The 19793-nt window shown below is 45.6% G+C and overlaps 1 protein-coding gene across 1 annotated transcript in view; it reads right to left on the bottom strand.

Moving 5' to 3' along the window:
• ATP6V1E1 (ATPase H+ transporting V1 subunit E1) overlaps positions 1–19793 on the bottom strand; it is a 451663-nt gene that overhangs the window by 316106 nt on the left and 115764 nt on the right. The window contains exon 3 of the mRNA XM_069628660.1: positions 1802–1911. Within this exon, the coding sequence (XP_069484761.1) occupies positions 1802–1911 (110 nt within the window). The remainder of the gene's footprint in view (positions 1–1801; positions 1912–19793) is intronic.

Raw genomic sequence — 19793 nt, forward strand, 5'->3', positions numbered from 1 at the left:
TGCCTTCTCTCACAAGCAGACACAAGGGCGAAAATACGAGCTCTTGGGGTGGCAACATGCATATGGAACAGGCTGTAAGGCTCATTCGGTTTATCAGCATATCTCGATGGCTATGATGCATCTTTCAGAAGGGCAACATAATGATACAAGTGGGCAGGCATGAGAAGCCACTGTCTCGAAGAGCAGACTGTGCTCTTCCAAGTAAGGCCCTGGATGATGTGGAGTGAGATATCTTTGGGTTAAGACGCATCTCTTATCTTCAGAAAGTCAACATATCCACGTGTCTCAGTTCCTTCTACTGGTGTACAGTTGCATCGTATAATTGACAACACATTGCATGAGCTTATGAACGTCGGCACATCCACATCCAAGTGTGATGTGTGGTGCAATCAGAGCAGATTGTCTTTGCACAAACATTTATATGTACCAAGACGTGTTAGATTGACAGTGCCTGTGTTCAGGTGCAACCCGCTGCCAGAGGGTGGTTGCTGCCGCAGCTAAAGCATACTTCTTTCAAGTGTATCACAGGTGTTAAACGGATCCTGTCCATCTAGCAAAGAGAACACATTGACCATTCACACAGCAATTGGTATTTGTAATTCTCAAATGTTCCCCCCCCTCCTCCCCCCATCAAACTACTTTGTTATACAGCAGACCCGTTTTGGTAAATCTTTCTGATGTTTTAGACCATACTAAAAGTAGCATCAGACTTTTTCCTTGGAAAGCTACAGGATACAACATTTTAAATGCATCTTAATCTAGGTTTGGTTAGGACCTTGTGATAAGTGGCTGAGTGTGTTAATGAAAGGATGACCGTTCAATTTGATTATAAACTCAAAAACAATGTGGGATTCTGAACATCAGCAGCTTTGCTGTTTGGTAATACACAATCAAATTGTTTTCATGGAGAAACAATTAACTGGTTAAGGTTTTAAATATATTTATCCAAACGAGGTTGTGCATCATGTTTGTCAACAGCACATGCTCTGCTTTTAGTTGTGTAATTTCTTTTTTTTTTAACAAGGACATTTTTCAAACACTTTGTCCCATGGACAAGTAAAATTAAAAGAAATTCCACACCCGAAGAATACCCCAATGCTCAACCCTGCAATGATGCGATACTAAGAGGTTAGAGCACTGGACACCCTGAGCAACAGTAACAGATGGGGGTGTGTTACATAGTCATTAACTCTGAAAATATAATTGGGAGTCAAAGTCTTACCGGAGCTTCAGCTATTGGCAAGACAGCATGTTCCATGTACCTTAACGAGGGCTCCAGGTACCTGGTAGTGTACCTGCATACACTTGGCTTTGAACTCACTAAAGCCAAGCTAATACTGCCAAGGAACAATAGGGTGTGGTATCCTGCCTGCACTGTTCATGTGATGTGTTCAGAACAACAACTTTTTCTGTGTTAGTGCCAACGGATGCGGAGACTTCCTCTGAGTTATGTTACAAATGATCATTTACATGAATTGCCATTTGGCTATTTAAAAAAAAAAAGAAAATAGCAAGCTTTTTTTTTAAAGTACTAAAATATATTTTTCATTTGCCTAAAAATACAACATTCGGGAAGGAGATTCTATTTTTACTTCCACGTTCTCAAAATGGGGGGTAAAAAACCTTTATCCCAAATTCTTATCTGAAAGTAGGATTGCAAACATGGTGTTCCAGATGCCAGGTAGATCGAAGAAGATATTCCTTGGTGCATAGGTCAGTAAAAGTAACGTACTCTACATAACTAACAAAAGGCACCTTTTATAGCACCGGAGAATAAGTAGCCCAGGTGAACTTCACTTACATTTTCTTCTGCTGTTCTATCTGCTTTTCCTTCTTCTCATAATACTCCATGATTTTCAACCGTTGAGTCTGCACAAGTCGACCCTTTTCAATGTTGAATTCTTCTTCTGCCTAGGGATGGAAAGTTAATACAGAAAGCTCACAACATATGCAAATCCAGAAGATGTTGACTTTGTAGGGTACAGCGTAAACTTTAACATAAGGTTGCATGTACTTCTTGGTACAGGTTTGTGAAAGTCTATCAGTCTACAGTGATACCACATTAATACATGAAAATGCCATTTATATAAAAATATACAAAAAGCAACATTTACAATGATGACAATATCTATTAACCCCTCCAAACTAATAGAAACCTGCTGACATTAGATTGGGACTGCTTCTTTTCAGTTTAAATGGAATATTTGGGATGATCTTTCAAACTACTAGAAAATGAAGACAGCAGGGTTGAAACAATCTACTTTATTGTATGCACATCACCAGTTTCAGGCTATAAGGAACAAGCCAGAAAGTTGCTTCCAACTAACCAGGAGGAGTACTAGTCTGGAGACAAGAAATTAGGCATTTACTGTTTCACAGTCATCTCCCTTGTATGTCTAATCTGTGACCTGGTGTCTCCGTTTAACCAGAAAGAGTAGGCTCATCTGAAGCGCTTACCTTTGTGATATAAAGGGTATGTACCTTTTCTTCAACAGCCAGTATATAAAAGGAATACGCAAGAATGTTTTCAGGCAGATGCAACGTTTTTTCCAAATTAAAAGCTTTCCAGAAATATTGTTTACTACTAACATTTGGGCAAGTTATTACACTAAAGCAGGGGTCCCCAACCTTTTGTGCGCAATGAGCAAAATGTGTCTATCAAATTAAATGGTAAGCAACATCAATTTTTCGACAGAACATATCAGTGCTGAGTTGGTGGAAAAATGACTAACACAAATTACAAATTCAATAAACTAAAGACTGCTAATAGAACATTTTAACTTGCAGTACAAGTTATCTAGAGCATGTGCAATTTTAGCAAAAATACATTTACAATGCCTTTCACTTATTTTGACATTAAGTGGTTGTTTATAGGAAATGTTGAGGAAATTGAGTTGCGACCAGTCAAGTTGTTCAAAAATATAGTCTGACTAAATAAACATTGACAGGGCTTCAGGTTCTTGAGCAAAATATTTCTAAGAAATGTAGTGCAAATGTTTGGACAGTAAAATTGGCCACAAATGAAGCACTGATGTTCAGGTGTGCTTTGAGATTCTGCCAGGGATTTTCTGGAACCTTTAGTGGCAAATGGTGCATTCCTAAGCATACAGGACCGTTCCTCAGTCATTGATTGCTGTATTATGGACTGTTTTTTTCTTCAGGAATGTTATGAACGTTTGCATTTCTGATTGAACAGAGGGATTACTATCCTCTTGAGTTAGTTTTCCAATGGTCAGGGGTGTAGGCACCACAAAGATGATGTCCAACAGCCAGAGGGGCTGGTTGGCGATGCCTACGCTCAACAAGGAAGCATTGGAAAGAATGACTAATTCACAAGAAATTAAGATATTCTCTCAAAACTGTTAAACAGATCAAAGGCCACATACAGAAGAGTTGTTTTGTTTGAGTCTTTGGTTAAAACTATCCGGGACTGAAATATTGGCAAACAGCGTCTCCCAGTTCAGGAGGTCCAGGTTATAAAGGAATGCCCCATGGTTCGATGCAGAATGTAGAATCTCGAAATGAAAAATGATACATGATTTAATGAGTGGTGCACACAGCTGGTCAGATTTATAGTTTCAAAAGAAACACAAAAAATAATGTATTAAGAAATAATGGAAGCTTTTTTGAAGGACATCACCAGCCCCCCATGGTTATAGTCTAAAAATTGCCAGTAAGATATTCTCCAAATGTTTGTCGCTCAGACTGGAGATGTGGGCTCAAAGTAACAATATCTTGAAGCCCTCCCAGATGAGTTTCAGGGGAGGGCTTACGTGTGTGGACCACTGCTTCACTCTGAGCAAAGAGAAATATGGTAAGGTTAAGGGGGGAAGATTATTTGTGCCCTTTTTCAGATTTGGAGAAAGCATTTAATTCGATTGATGGAATCATATTGTGGCATCATTTAAATTGTATTGGGGTCCTTAATGGTTTATTAAATCTTATCCAAATGTGATACGCAGACATCGCTGTGTCAGTCCAATATACAAGATAGGGCAATTATACATTGTTTTTCCCCACCAGTAAAGGTGAAGCAGGGATGTCAGTTGGGCCCTATTTATTCCTTTAAGACTTTGACTATAGTACTTCTCTTAGGAAAGTGAATCCACCCTCTCTGAAGGGGACATTTTATAGCATGCTTCTTTATGCTGATGACACTGCTATTTTGGACTTGGAGACAGCAGGTCTCCAACAGGGCCTGCTATACACAAATGACTATTTTGGTAACTATAGTTTGAAATTAAATATAATAAAAACAAATATGATGGTGTTCTGGAAAAGGGTGAAGTCTTGTAGCTGGTGTTTAAATGAATGTAGAGATGAAGAGGTACTCATTTTTATTTGAGCCTACTCTTCTCAGATAGCGCTGTTTAGGTCAATAATTTTAAGGAGACAGCTAAAAGGGAATCATTAAGGATCAAAGGGCTATTTACATTATTATTTCGAGCTTGGGGCATTCAGATTGGACAAGTGCCTCGAGGTATATAAGGCACAGGTCTGCTCCTGATATTTTATGGCAGGAACATCTGGGGAGGTTCAAACTGTAATGTCCAGGAGGAGTTGCAAAATTAATTCCTGTGCCATTACCAGTTCGGCCTCAAGGTACACCTGGTAGCGCCTTATGAGCTGAATTTGAGGTGTTAGTTCAAAGGTGTCGGGCCAGTTAAGAATGTTTACTTATTTATTAAAAGCAAATCATTGAGGCCTCCTCTGGTTTAAAAAAAAAAAAAAAAAAAAAAATGAAAAACACTTGTGGTGCTTGGGGATGGACAGGGGTTTTAAGGCACTGTCCATTTAGATAGGGGGGAGTGGGATATAACTACATTTGGCACATTAGGTCGATGCAAAGTATTTCTTAAAGCAAGAGTTTGTCCGTTGGGGAGAGAGGCAGATGTCCAAAATATGCATAAGCTGCCTTCTTTAGCTTATATGCAAACTTACATACACATAGAAGACGGCAAGAAGAAATATGTGAAATAAGATCCCCAGAATGCAGGAAGCTGATGCTATTGGTACGTTTAAATGTACCCATCCCTCAATAAATGTAGGAGTGCAGGAGGAAACACAGTGTGCCTGCAAAATGGGAGTCATTTTATATTCATTTGTCGTTCATCAGGTTTTTATATGTAACATCTTTGAATTAGTTAAAGCTGCCTTTTCATTTTGAGATTGTTCTATAGGAATTTTATGAAATACGATACATGTGTTTAAATGTTGCTAACTTAATGAAGGAATCAAATTTAAATAAATTTTGAGTAAAAAAAAAAAAAAAAATATCCTTTTTTTCATGTAATGGCGGCAAATAGTGCATTCTAAAGACCCTGGGGCCTATTACTTTGGTGAAAAAGAGGTTAGCAATAAAATAATTTTCTAAAGGATTTGGAACCTCTCATCTCTGCACCGAAGGGATTTTACACAAAACATAGTGGCAAACATTGGTAAAAACATTGAGCATTGGACGACCACTTTATAGAGGGGTGTGTTGGTGTTAGCTGGGCATTTGGATTCATTGGCCTCATTACGAGTCCGGCGGTAACCGTGCCGAAAAAACCAGCAGGCTACCGCCAGACCCGTATTACCATTCCGCCTCTGTGATTCCTGGAATCACTGGGGCATTACGACCCCGATGACCCGGGAATTCCGGAGGCAGAATTCTCGAAGTCCCCATTCCCATGGAGTCCCAGAGGACTCCATGGGGATGGGGACAATGGAAACACTGGTTCCGTCTATGACGGAGCCGGTGTTTCCATTTGCACCTGCAGGCGGGTGGCGTTCAGACCTGGCGGGAGTGACACCTCCGGCCTGCAGGACTCTGAATCAGCCGGTCCAGAAAGAACAGTGGCGTTTTTACTGCCACTGTTCTAACCGGACCGGCAGGGTCGTAATGAGGCCCATTGGCTTGTTAATTTAAACGTATTAACAGTAACTTAATTGGAATTGAACATAGGGCAAATTAATAATGAAAAATGTGTCATGCATTTGCCTTATCGGCCCATTCTCTAAGTGCCAGATTGAGAGAGCATCAAACAATGACAATGTTGGCATCGAACAAACACAAACGTGACTTTTACAAAAAGCAGTGCATGCAAATTATGAATAAAGGAAAGTTGGGTATGTGTGCCAGGTATTTGTCCATTATGCTCCTGCTATCTATACAAAGGAATAGAATAGGACCATTTCCTCCAGCACACAAACAAGGTTCAATTATTTGGCTCATTAATGCATCAGCTGGGCAAAGTATTTGAAGATGACAGGGTTTTAACAACGACAATGCTTTAATAAGTAAGATCATTTACTGAAAAATAATTTGCGTGGTGGCAACAAACTCAAATGTTGCATCTACAAAAATAAGCCAATTGGAACCACAGCAGGCTCATTGGCCAACATTCTTGCACAGTCCAGGACTCTGTCCTGGCTCTAATGCTACTGAGGTCTCATCCATTCAGCCCCTCCTTCTAGGCGTAGACACCATGGCCCAAAACAACTGGCGAGCAACAATTTACGGTGCCGTGAGCAACATGTTGCTCCCGAGCTACACGTTGGGGATCACTGCACTAAAGCAAGTTGTAACAAAAAGGTAGAAAGCCTCTGTGTTAAAGAATACCAATACAAAAAATGTGAATCACTATTGATGTAAAAAAAAAGATACTTTGAGAATAAATATTTTTACAATATGTTCTTGTTTCCCAAAAAACACAAACACCGCCCCTCAAATAGGAAGCAGCAGCACATCAAAAAGGCGTTACTTGCTCACACAAAGGTGGAGGTAGAACTGGTTGCATGTTCACATCCGCTAAATGGGGAGAAATTCTACCCCACATCAATCACAACAGTACTTTCTCAACAAACCTATCACCTCTGCAACCCATTTGGGAAGCAGAATCACTGTAAATCAATTACCTGCCGAATTGCCTGGTTGCTTCTTTTTTGCCAAATAACCGTATCTTGGCTCAATCCAGCTCCTGTACACTCGCATACATATCATTCCCACCGTCATTTCTCTTTACCAACTATCCCAGTCATGAATTTCTGTCCCCTGGCACTAAACATATCTGTACTTGCCCACCCACGTCCTTGTCCACACAAAATGAGTGATTAATGACATTTCAAAAACAGTTTTGTAAGCCTTTTAATTTTCTCTGGATTGCTTTGGCAGTCCGAGGGGGGCTTCTACTTTAAATATAAATTATTATCGATGACTTCATAATGGTGAAAACAAATTAAAAAGATACTTTTTCAGTTTTCCAAGTGTCACAGAAGAAGAAGGGTTAATTTCTCTGAGGTTCTGACCTTGTGGCAATATGACCTGTTGATTTTATGGTTTGGCGGATTGCATTTGGAGCCAAGTTGATTAAGGGAAAGTAAACCCTTCTGTTAGGAAAGTCTTTTTGCAACTTTCCTCCACAGACTTGTTTAGGGAGTTTTACATATGTTACTGTCTGTGACAGAACTTAGAAAAGCCCACATTGGATGTACAGGGTTCCAACTCTTAGGTGTGGCCTGAACAACACAAAGGTTTGATAGAATGGCTGAGCAGCCGGGCTTCCTCTAAGAGGGGAGGAGGGCTGTAGGAAGGTACAAAGATCTCTGAGCATACACTCATTATTCAAGAAAACACATATACCCTTAAAGCTATATAAAAATAGTAAATTATATAAAATAAGCCACAGTGTTCAATATCAAGGTAAATGCGTACTAAACACAGTAACACGAAGAACACAACTGCCAGATTCTTAAGGTAATAGAGCATTGGTGTAGTAACGTTCAGAATAACTTATACAGTAACAATTATCTTAGTAAAACCATCTGAACCATATGTGCACATTTTTCCAACTTATGATAACTTTTCATAACTTTGTTCCAACCTATCTTAAAGAGTCCAACCCTATTTTATGGGACTCTCACAATGTTCAGAGGGGCACTAGGCCACCAGAGGTTAGGAGTTGAGCAGGATAGGCAGTATACAGTGTTCAGGGTTCAAAGGTGGATAAGTCCAGCAGTATCTCTTCTGGGTTTGCAGGTAGGTAAAGTTAGGTTTTTTCAAGTCAAGGAAGCCTAGGGGTTTCCTTGTGGAGTTGCCTCAAGGATCAGTGTCCTAAGGCAGGAGAGAGTACAATGGGTTGTCCACCCCAATGCATCTCTGTGGGAGCTCTGAATGGAAAGTACAGCTATCTGCAGTCCCCAGGAATACAGGATCAGCAAGCAAAGGTCCAAGTAAGTTTTACAGGGAGCAGGACAGTACCTTCAAATGAAAACGTTGTTGCTGTAGGACGGTTCCAGCGGTGAGTTGACAGCTGACCCGGTCACAGGTTTCTCAGGCTTGGCGACAGAAGAAGGGAACTTTGATGGATCTGGCGACAGCTCTCATGCAGATGGATGCCCAGCAAAGGATCTTCTCGGTTCTGGCTTGTTGGAGCCTTTTCCAGGCTCGGTTGAAGGGCAAATGTTTCAGCGATACTCTTCTCTGTCCTAGTCTCGTGTGAGGGTACTTTGAGGAGCTGGGTCGAGTCTCTGCAGGTCAAGAAGGAAGCCCACAAAGTTCTAAGCAGATTCGTTCTTCAGGCGACGATGCAGCGCAAAGTGGCACAGGACCCCGGGTATTGGTGAATTGCAGGCCGTGGCGGTCACAACTCTTCCAGCGATGGCGCAAAATGTAGTTAGTCTTGGGACTCGTTAGGCCCACCAGTCCAAGGGAGGAAGTCACTGTGTCCGGATCTTCCCTGTCACTCAGAAGTGGCAGTCGGGACAGCAGAGGTTAATCAGCGGGCTCTGGCAGTCGCTGTAAGTGGTTCCATGTGATGTTAACGAAAAATGTTAACAAAATATTATTTACCAAAACTTAAAAAACTAAAAAAAAACGGAATCTTTATTTTCTTTATTTGGGCAGGGGGTTCTCCCCTAAGTTCCTGTTTTGCTATGATTATAACCCCATTCCAACCCGCCCCCACCATTTGTAATCCCTTACCCCACCCCTATATAATATAATTAGTATTAAAGTTTCGTTAAAAATGTTATTTGTAAAAAATAATTATTCGTTAACATCACTGGATACCGCTTTAAGTGGCTGGCGTCTTCTTACCTCGGGCTTATTCTTCATTTACTCCTGTTCCAGTGGTCGACTCAGAGTTTCTGCTCCAGGACCTCACGATGTATGCAGGAACACTGGCTGAGCCCATCAATCACATCCAATGCACCATTCAAACTTGGGGATGGCTGTCCAATGGGTACAGCCAGCCTCTCAGTCAGAACTGGTTTCTCTCAGGCGTCCCGAAGGACAAAGGACTAGGGGGATGGGGGGGGGGGGGGTGGGATTGGTTGCTAGAAAAGATGGAAGAAAGCACGACTCCAAAACAACATGCCAAAAAGTAGTAATAAAGGGTTCCCAAGGTCAGAGAAAAAGAACAAGAGAGTGTGGAGAAAAAAAAAAAAATTCCCACTCACGTAGGGGAAGAAGTTGAAAAATAAATAAAATAAATAAATAAATGGTCCAGCAAAAAGCGCTGTATGACTCACAGGTGGAGAGAATTTAACTCGAGAAGTAAAATCTACTTCAACAGACTTCAAATAAGCCACTGAGCATATTTGCTTACTGTCTGGATCCGTTAGATATGAGATGCACTGCTATGTCTCTATGGCTAAGAGTGCATGGATTTCATTGACCTTTGTTTTCCACCTTTATTTTAACAGTGTAGCACAAGACCTTAAGGGGAGTGCTGCAAGGACAGTTTGTGTCTCTTATTTTTCTGTAAATAACAACCAAGTAATTTTTGTGATGTGCACTGAACAAGCTGGTGGAAGTGAACAGTTTTCCAGTACATATCCGAGCACCTTATTATTTGCATCAATTATGCCTTTTCAAGTACCAAACTCAAAATGGCAGTTCCTCAGTACAATAGCTGCTCATTGTGTCCTTACGTGGAGCAGATCAAGTGGTATGCTGTCGTTATTAGCTGCCTGCTGTTCAGCGTCGTGCTCGCTGAAAGCTTGAGTGTTTCTTCCATTGCCTTGGAAGAAGGCGTGTTCTGTCGGAATGAAGCGCTGCTTCCCATTACAAAACCCCAGCTGACCGCGGTACGCTGAGCGGTTAAGTGAAGCGGATCAAGTGGTCTGACGTGGTATGGCGGGTGGTGCTACATTCTTCTGACTGGATCGCACTTCTTTCCTTAGCCAGGTGTCTTATTTTAACGAATAAAGGTATTGTTAACTGTTAGTTCCGATTTCTTCCTTGCAGCTCTGCATGTGACCCATCATGTTGGGTCTGCGTAGTGGCAAATTAAGGGAGCAAATTGGATACAAAAGAGGAACACACAGGGGCCTATTCTGATGTGGAAGATACCAATACTGTGAAGAATGCAGACGGGTCAGTTTCTTTAACTCATGTGGACCCTGAAGACTTAATAGATCAAGTAGGCTCCAATGTTGTTTCTGATGCATCTATCCTGGCCCTGGTGGTCTCATCAGAATTATCTAAAAGAGTGTGCCTATCTTTGGGTGGACAAGTCTCGCAGTCTCTCCCAGGTTCCCCTTCCGAGTGAGGGCCATGGAGGAGATAAAACTCTTCAAAACTTCCCATTTGCACTAGGTGACCTGTGTTAGCGAGGCTGTAGAACACCATACAATTTGTCATGGATCACCAATCTTGTCATAGGCTCATAACTTCTTTAATCAGTCTGGTCCACTGTCAAAACATTGCTCATCACCAAGCTTTGCTGAGAAGCCGGCCTTTGGCCCCAAATTGCCTATAACTACTAGATATGATTAAGAGGTCCAAGAGGATCAAGGGGCTGATGTTTATTCTTTTCCTGTTTTATCTAGAATTCAGGACACTATGTACCGGGGACATGATTTGAACATGTGTGAACTGAGAGAAGTACGTTCCACACTGAAGGATCTGCTTGTAAAAATGAATTTATTGAAGGTTTTATTTTGGCGCTCAGCACCCCTGGTGTAATGTGAAAAAATCCTCTCTGATGACGGGGTGCCCCCCATGGCTATAAATTCAGTTTTTGTGGCTGCTCAAACATCTTGGGTGGACTGCACTGCATACTCGGATAAGGAGTGCAAAGGCAGCAGCCCAGTTGGGGTGGCAGCCAAAGGTATGCAGACTAGTTTTAAGAAGGTTATCGATTCTCAGCTTTTGCCAGCTCTAAATATCTCTCCCCCTCTGTCTCTAGAGGCAGTGGGCAGGGTCGTTTTTTCTCCTAACCCGGTTGCTGCTGTTAAATCTGCAGCACCGGTGGAAGTTGGTCGCAAAAAGAAAGCCAAAAACGGCAAACAATCTGTCTTGTTACTCCCGATAAACAAGAAAGGTTCACTTATATTTTTGCGTTCAATTAAAAAAGGCACAAACTGAGATATTTAATGATGACTCAGAGCTCCTAGACAGGCATTTTTGCCTCCCGTTCTCAGGCCTTGATACCCACGATGATCGATAAGTTTAAGAAGGGCTTGCTCACAGATGTGGCCTGAAACTTCTGCTCCGTTGATCTCTTCTCAACAGGAGGTCAATAAAAAAAGTCGTTAATTATAACCCATCTTAAACCCAAAAGTACATAATCAATTGACGAGGGCCTAAATGCCTCTTCTCCGACTATTCTACTGAATCCAATGTGGAGGCTCTTGGAGTGGTTTTGCCTGTGGAAGGAGGTTCTCTGGTCCACCATACGGTTTTGGGTGATGTTAATCAGGGGACACTTCATCCTCATGTATCTGTCAATTATGCCCCATTGATATTGCAGCCTACTGCAAAATAGTTTGAACCACTAGCAAGGTCTGCCCCGCAAGTGACTCTGGGATTCCTTGGCTTCTTAACCATGAAGGAGAGAAGGAAAAAAAAAAGGTGTGCAACCTGTAGGGCTGGGTGACCTTTCAAAAGAGCAAAGTAGACTGCCTAGGGGGCCACGGGGCGGGGGCTCTAAATTTTGATTGCCAGTGAAGGGTGAGGTTCTTGAGGATGCCCTAGTCCCTGGAACATCGGGCTCGATGCTGAATGAGGGGGAAGACCTGAGTTAATTAGGTTTATCTTGCACCTTTAGGGTTAAAGAGTATTTTCCTTTAAACTGTCAATACATTTTAGCCTTGTTTGGACAAATAGCCAGCCTAAAATTGCTAGAATATTATTTATGGATTTTAGACACGTTGATTCTGTTAAAATTGGGTTTTATTCTAAACTTTATTTTTTTTATTTTTTACACTTTCTTTATTAACATTTCAGATAACAATCCAACACACCCCGTCACCCTCCCCTTACTACCTGAAGGTACAGCAATAGAATGAGAGGCTGACAACCAGCAGATTAAAATGACATGGCAGCAATACAGTTCGAACCACAGGTCCATAAGATCCCAGAGGCCACCCCGGGCACCCGTATCTCAGCAGAACACCCAACTTGGTGTACCTCCCCCACTCTCTCAGGTGCTCCCGCTCTCCCGCCCGCGCAGCCAGAGCCACCTCCCCCGGGAAGAGCACTGTACAAGCGGTCTAAGGCGAGGAAAGTCCGGCATTCACCACCGTCAATTGTCGAAGAAGATTTTAAGTATATATGTCCCACATCCTGCGGTCCCTTCCTCGCTGAGGTTGCATCACACACCACCTAGAGTCCATATCATAACAGTACAATATGTCTTTTTCCCACTGGGCCACCTTATGACTGCTTTCCCCGCCCCATTCTATAGCCACTCTTCGTTTCGCCAGTATCAGGAGAAGACCCACCAGCTTCCTGGTCCCAGCGGGTAGCAAGTTGGTATACCCCAGTAGGGCCACCACAGGATCCAGGTCAATCTGTCTCCCCACTATGCCCCCGATCACACCAAAGATATGAGTCCAGTACCGTTGTAACTTTACGCATTCCCATGCCACATGTAAAAACCCAGCAGAGGGCGACCCACACCTGACACAGGCATCAGACCGCTGGGGAAAGTATTTATTCAATTGAACAGGAGAGTAAAAGTACTGATGTAAAAACTTAGTGAATCAATTTAAATCTAGCACATACCGCCCCCTTTCTAGTCATTTCACAGCAATAGCTCCATACGGCCCCAGATATCTCCCTATCCAGCTCCCGCCGCTCCTGTGACGTGGTCACGGCCCCCATCCCACTCTGGACAGCCGCCGCATACAGTTCAGATATCACCCGGTGCCCCACCTCCCCCCGTATCAGCTTATCCAACATACCAGTTATACAGTATTGTACAGCGAACAACGGAAATAGCTGCTTCAGCACCATCCGCAGCCTAAAGTACAGAAAGGTGTCTAACGCAGAGAGCACCCCCTTCTCCTTCAGCTGGTCAATAGTTATAAACCGTCCACTTGGAAACAGGTCCCCGAATTTGTGTACTCCTAACCTCTTCATCAAAGGAACGTAACTGGTTTCACTAGTCAGGGGGCTACCCGGAATGTATATGACCGGTAGCTCCGGCGAGTATATTACCTCCCCCTTAGTTTTCGGGTCCAGGACCTGCATGTTAGAGCGACCATATCCCGGGGCGTGCCCGGTTGGCTCGGTGCCAGAAGGATAACCACCCCCAGTAAGGCGGGGGACGCAAGCACCCTCTGTATTTCCACATGCCACCGCTCCGCCGCCATTCCGAACCAATATCGCAGAAAACTAGCCTGCGCCACTGTAGAATATAGTTAAAAATTTGGCAGAGCAAGTCCTCCCTCCCGGACCCGCGCCACCAACTGTCTCCAGGAAACACGAACCTGTTTACCCGCCCAGATAAAATTCTGTACCGCCGCCCGAATATCCCAGAAGAATTTCTTAGGCACCGGAATAGAAGCATTCAGGAACACAAAGAAACTTAGGGAGGATGGCCATCTTGATCACCGAAATCCTACCGTATAGATTAAGCCGGAGTGAGCCCCACATGAGCAGTGCCGTCTTGGCCGATTCCAGCGCTTCCAGATAATTCCTATGGTAAACCACCCCTTCCTCCCTTGCTATTACAATTCCCAGATATCTGGTACTAACCAGTTCCCACAGAAACCCCCAGTTATCGGAAAATTGGGTCGCCGCCGTCAACGGGAAAATAACCGATTTGCTAGCATTGACTGTTAGCCCCGATAACTCCCCGAATAGCATAAATCGGGTCCAAATTGGTCTCCGGTTGATGAATGAACAAGACCATATCATGCGCGTATAGTGAAATTACCACCGGGTGAGTATAGAGCTGAACACCTCGGTGTATGCGCATGTCCCTCATCCGCTCCGCCCAGGGCTCTATCGCCAGGGCGAACAGCAGAGGGGACAGCGGGCACCCCTGGCGTGTCCCACGCGCAAGCAATATAGGTTCAGTAGTCAGCCCATTCACCTTAATTCTAGCAACTGGATCTTTATATAGCAGGGATATAAAGGAAATAAACAGGCTCTCCAGCCCTAACCTCCTCAGAACCAAAAAGAGAAACGGCCACTCTACAGAATCGAACGCTTTATTAGCATACAAAAGGGCCGCTATCACCGGCTCATCCTTGGGCAGCGCTGCCATCAGGCCAAACATTCTTCGCAACCCGAATGACGTGGAGCGTCCCGGGATAAATCCTGCTTGATCGGCCCTGACCATCACAGACATCAGCGGCGCCAGCCTGTCGGCCAGCACTTTGGCCAATATTTTATTATCAAGACTGAGCAATGAAATCGGGCGATATGAGGAACAATCGCCGGCGGGTTTCCCAGATTTGAACACCACAACCACCACCGCCTCCCGTAGGGACTCAGGGAGACACCCCTCAGATACCGCATGCTGATAGACCCACAATAGATCTGGCGCCAATTTACCTGCAAAGCACTTATAAAATTCGGCTGTAAAGCCGTCCGGACCCAGAGATTTCCCTCCCTTCAGCGATTTAATGGCCCCAGTTACCTCTTCCAAAGTCAGTGGCCTATTCAACCATTTCCTTTACTCATCGGAGCACCAATATAATCCCACGTCGTCCAAGTAAGCTTCTATCCCCGCCTGAGTGGCCAGCGAATGAGATGAGTACAAACAGCTATAGAATTTATAAAATGCAAGGGCCATTTTCTCGTCTTCAAAACAATCCCTCCCCTCTTCATCAGTGATGGCTACAACTCTATTCGCCTTCTTGCGTGCCTGGACAGCACTGGCGAGCGACTGCCCCGGGGCCTGCCCTTCTCCAAACTGTCGAGAGGCTACTCTGTCCCACAGATTTAACCTCCCTCTGAGACAGATCATGAAATTCCTGGAGTTTCTGCACGATTTCCCCCTTTTGGTGCCTCATAGGAGCGGGGGCTGCCTCTTGGAAAAGGCGCACCTCCTCCTCTTTGTCAGCCAATTCCCTCCATATCCGCCTTATAATCCCAGATTCCTTAGCTATGCACACCCACCGTATCACGCACTTATACCCTTCCCACAGGACGCCTACCGAGTCTACTGAACCCTCATTATCTGCAAAGTATGTGTCTATAGCAGCCGACAATTCCTCCCTGAAAACAGCATCTGTGAGCTCCTCGCTTCTAAACTGCCAAGGAGGCCGTGCCCCCGCCCGCCCTTGTACATGGATGGACACCAGAACCGGAGCATGGTCGGACAGGGTACGAACTAAGATTTCAGCCCCCTGGACTTGTCCCAAGATACTAAAATAAAGTCCAACCGTGCCACAGAACTATGTGGAGCGGAGAAATGTGTAAAGCTACGGACCCCCGGGTGTCTCACTCGCCATGGGTCCCCCAACCCCCCACACCTCCAGCATACCCCGTATTTTCCCCGAGCTCTTCATGCCCGAGTGTCGACCACCGCCTGTGCAATCCTGGGTCACATCCAGGACCTTGTTAAAGTCACCGGCCCACAGGATTTCCCACTCCGAAATATCCCCCAGCTGCCTCTCCACCCACTGCAACGAGTCCATTGTGTCTGTATTAGGCCCATAATAGCAGATCAGTGTATATGGTTTCCCCTGGATGACCCCCTGCACTATCAGTGCCTGGCCCTCCTGATCCTTCAGGACCCTGGTCAGTCGAAATCCCACCGAACTGTGTATTATAATGGCCACCCCCATGGAGTATGAGGAAAAATACCTGTGGCACCCCCAGCTCTTACCAAATCTAGACTCGTTCTCATCCGTTAGATGGGTCTCTTGCTGGAAAGCCACTCCCATCTGATGTCGCCTTAGATATTGCAAAACCTTCCGGCATTTAGGTGGGCAGTTAAGACACCTGACGTTCCATGACATGAGATTAAGAGCTGCCATCAAAGAAGCATGTGCCCTGGACCTCCCGGTTACCTCTCACAATAAGTGTTCCCGTATCCACTGCCTTGCTGCACCTTCTATCCGAGCCCTCTTTAACGCCCTCTCCCACCCCTGCCAACAACCCCCTAACCTGTCGCCGATTTCCCCATCCACAACCTCCCTTCATCCCCCTTACCCAACCAGAAACACCAACCCACCCACCCAAAGTACCCCAACTATGAAACTCAATCACCACCCTAAGAAACATAGCTTCTGCTTTCGCTCAAGGGGTAGCTACAAGCCCGACCCTCCACAGCAGTGCTATAAATGTTTCATCTCCCAATTAGTACACAAATCTAAGCACAAATGGAGATGGCCGCTTATCATGGTCTGAGCGTAACCCGACTGCAAATCATTCATTGTTCCCTTGTGATCTAGTGGCTCGCGGCAGCATATCAAGGAAAGAAGCAGCCTCATCAGGTGTTTGAAAAAACAGTGCCTTGCCGTCGTGTTCAATCCGCAACCTAGCAGGGAACAACATTGCATATTTAATATTCCTGTCTCGGAGCCTCTTCTTAACATCCAGGAATGTTCTCCTGCTTGCCTGCACCTGGTCAGAAAAGTCTGGAAAAAATGTAATGGCGTCGCCCTTGTATGAGACCGTCCCCTTCTCTCTGGTTTTCCAAAGTACAGTATCCTGGTCCCGATAGTTCAGCAGACGGGCGATCACCGGGCGCGGCGGCGCCCCTGGAACCGGTTTCCTCCCGCTCAGCACCCTGTGCGCCCTTTCCACCACACAGTATTGGGAGAAACCCTCCGATCCCAGAGCTTCTCGCAGTATTTCTTCCACCAGTTTTTCCATGTTTCCCTGGTCTCCCGATTCGGACAGGCCTACAATCCGAACATTGTTTCTTCTTGACCTGGATTCAAGATCATCCAGTTTCTCCCTAAGCTCTTTAAGAGCTTTCCTGACTCCAGGCATTTCACTCGAAATTGATGCTGTCGTGTCCTCTACCATGGAGATCCGCCCCTCCGCCTCATCCAGCCGATCACCATGTTTATCCAAGCGGACCTGCATACGTCCACCTTACAAGTCAACGTATCAAGCTTCCCATCTTCCCACCCAACGATTGGATCCCGGACTGCAGCTGCAGGACCATGCCTTTAATATCTTGAAAGGCGGCCGCAGGGTCCGAATCCATCCCCGAAGTCCGGGGAGCAGCCGAATCTTCCACCGGTCCGCTGCCTTTAACCTGACCGGGTGTCTCGAAGCAGAGCCTTGACTGTTGTTTACCGCCTTTACTACATTTGGACATGATGAGCAAAGCGGCGGAGCCCGGGCACTCTGTGTTCAGGACCGGCCCACCTAGATGGTGCCACTCCTCCTCCTAGCAGGGAGCGGGTTCAGGCCCCCCCCCCCCCTCAACACCAGCACAGTCCCACAGATCCGCCGGAGGTCCCCTGCCCAGCCGCCACCAAAGAAACAGTCACTGCAGAGCCCTTCAGCTAGGCATAAACCATTCACACCAGCCAGGCGGACTGTCGCCGAAATATCAACGCTTGAGAGTGCACAGAAAACAAGCAGGGGCCCAGATGGCAGGCCGTGGTTCAGAAGAGATCCAGTGCACCCCCGACAGGCCGCCCCTCACCCTTTCCACGGATTAGAGAAACCGGAATGCGGCCAGCCGAAGAGCCCAACAAACTCGCCCCACACCTCCCAAAAGTGCACTTGGCAAGTTTGAAATTGTTCCTACTCTGTAAAAATTGCTGGTGTACGAGCTGTTGCAAATCTCTATAACCCAATAAAGAAGGTTTCAGTGGCGATGGACACACTGCATCCCTTCCCAGTTTGCTCCAGGACTAGGATCAGTGCGGGTCTCAGGGGGAGAGCGCGGTGGAGTGAAACAGTGCCAGCCTTCCACGTAACAAACACAATCTCAATGAATTAGCTTTAGGTGATCTAAATATCCTCCGGGGTATGTGAGAAATCAACTGCCCAATAAACACAGAGGCTCGGTTGCTGCGCACCTCCCATACCTGCCTACATTTGAAAATCAAAATTCCTGAGATTTAAGACTCCGCCCATTTGCACACAGCTCCGCCCACACGCTCCGCCCATCTGTCAAAAAGGTAAACTTGGTTGGTGTAGCCTTCAGTTTGCTTACTATAGTATTGAAAATAATTCATTCAATGCTATTTTAAGCAAAATGTCATTGGATTGAAAGCACTATTATTGCTGCGGCGGCGCCCTCAGTGTGCTTACTATAGCATTGCATGAATGATTTTCAGTGCTATTTTAAGCAAAATGAAGGCGGCGCTGCCGCCGAAATAATAGTGCTTTCCATCCATGTCATTGCATTGAACGCAGCATTATTTCGGCAGCGCCGTCATTAAAATAGCACTGAAAATCATTCATTCAATGCTGTAGTAAGCAAAATGAAGGCGGCGCCGCAGCAGAAATAATGTTGTTTCAATCCAATGATATGGATTGAAAGCACTATTATTATAGTGGTGCAGGCAGTGGGCACGAACATTTCACGCCGGGTCCCGTCATATTCTCCACCTGATTGGCTACCGCGGCAGCCAATCAGGTGGAGAATATGACGGGACCGCGAAAGAATCTCAAAATTCCTGAGATTCAAGGAACTTTTCCGGAGACCCGGAGAAATGCTTGAAATTCCGGAGTCTCCGGAAAAATTTCGGAGGTTAGGCAGGTATGGCACCCCCACCAGTTCGCCTGCGGGTCCTGTCCTCAAGTCGGGTGCTGCTATACAAGCACCGGGCCGAACGCCGTCCCCAGGCCCGATACGCTGCTGAAGTATGCACAGCGCCGAGTATGACCCAGGCCCCGGCCGCATGAAATGCGGAACGATAGAGGGTCTGGGAGTTTAGGCGCGGGGTGGGGGGAAAACGGCGCGAAAGCGTAGGGAGGGGCGTCCGAATGGCGCCACAAGAAACAAAGGCCCAGGAAGGGCAGGAAGCAGCACCTGGGTAGGTGCAAAATATAACAGGAGGTCAGGGGGTAACCCGGCCGCCCCCAGGAAGGAACAAAAGGCCGGGGGGGGTATAAGTAAGCCTTGAAAAGGAGAGGCGGCACAAACCAGGTTAAGAGCTCACCTCTCTCAGGTAGGCTCTTGGTACCTGGAGAAGGGAAAGAAAAGAACGTTTGCTCTTGCGGGCTCACGCGCTTTCGACCCTTCAATAAGCGGAGCTCTTGCGGGTGCACGCATTTTATACAGCGTTCGTCGCTTGAGACTAACGCGACAACCGAGACATCACCGGAGCGAGCGAGAGGGAGAGTCGTTGCAGTTGCCAGAACCGGCAGAATTCAGACGAGAAAGATGGCGGATGGGAGAGCGAAGAGGGCCCGGGAATTCTCAGATTGGGCAAGAAAAGCGGAGAAGGAGTATGGAGCCCAATGGGTGCTGGAAGTAATGCAGAAAGAAGAAAGGGCGAAGGCAGCATCACCCCTACTGTTCATCGAACACAGCAGCAGTGAGGGCGAGGAAGAAGTGCCACAAGGACAGAAGAGGGGGAGAACGGAGACAGGGAGAACGGAGGAGGAGACGGAGACGATGGTCAAGAAAAAGAGAAAAGATAAAAAGAAAGGT

Source organism: Ambystoma mexicanum, chromosome 12 (genome assembly GCF_040938575.1).
Source record: "Ambystoma mexicanum isolate Mex_15411 chromosome 12, UKY_AmexF1_1, whole genome shotgun sequence".
Taxonomy (NCBI): Eukaryota; Metazoa; Chordata; class Amphibia; order Caudata; family Ambystomatidae; genus Ambystoma; species Ambystoma mexicanum.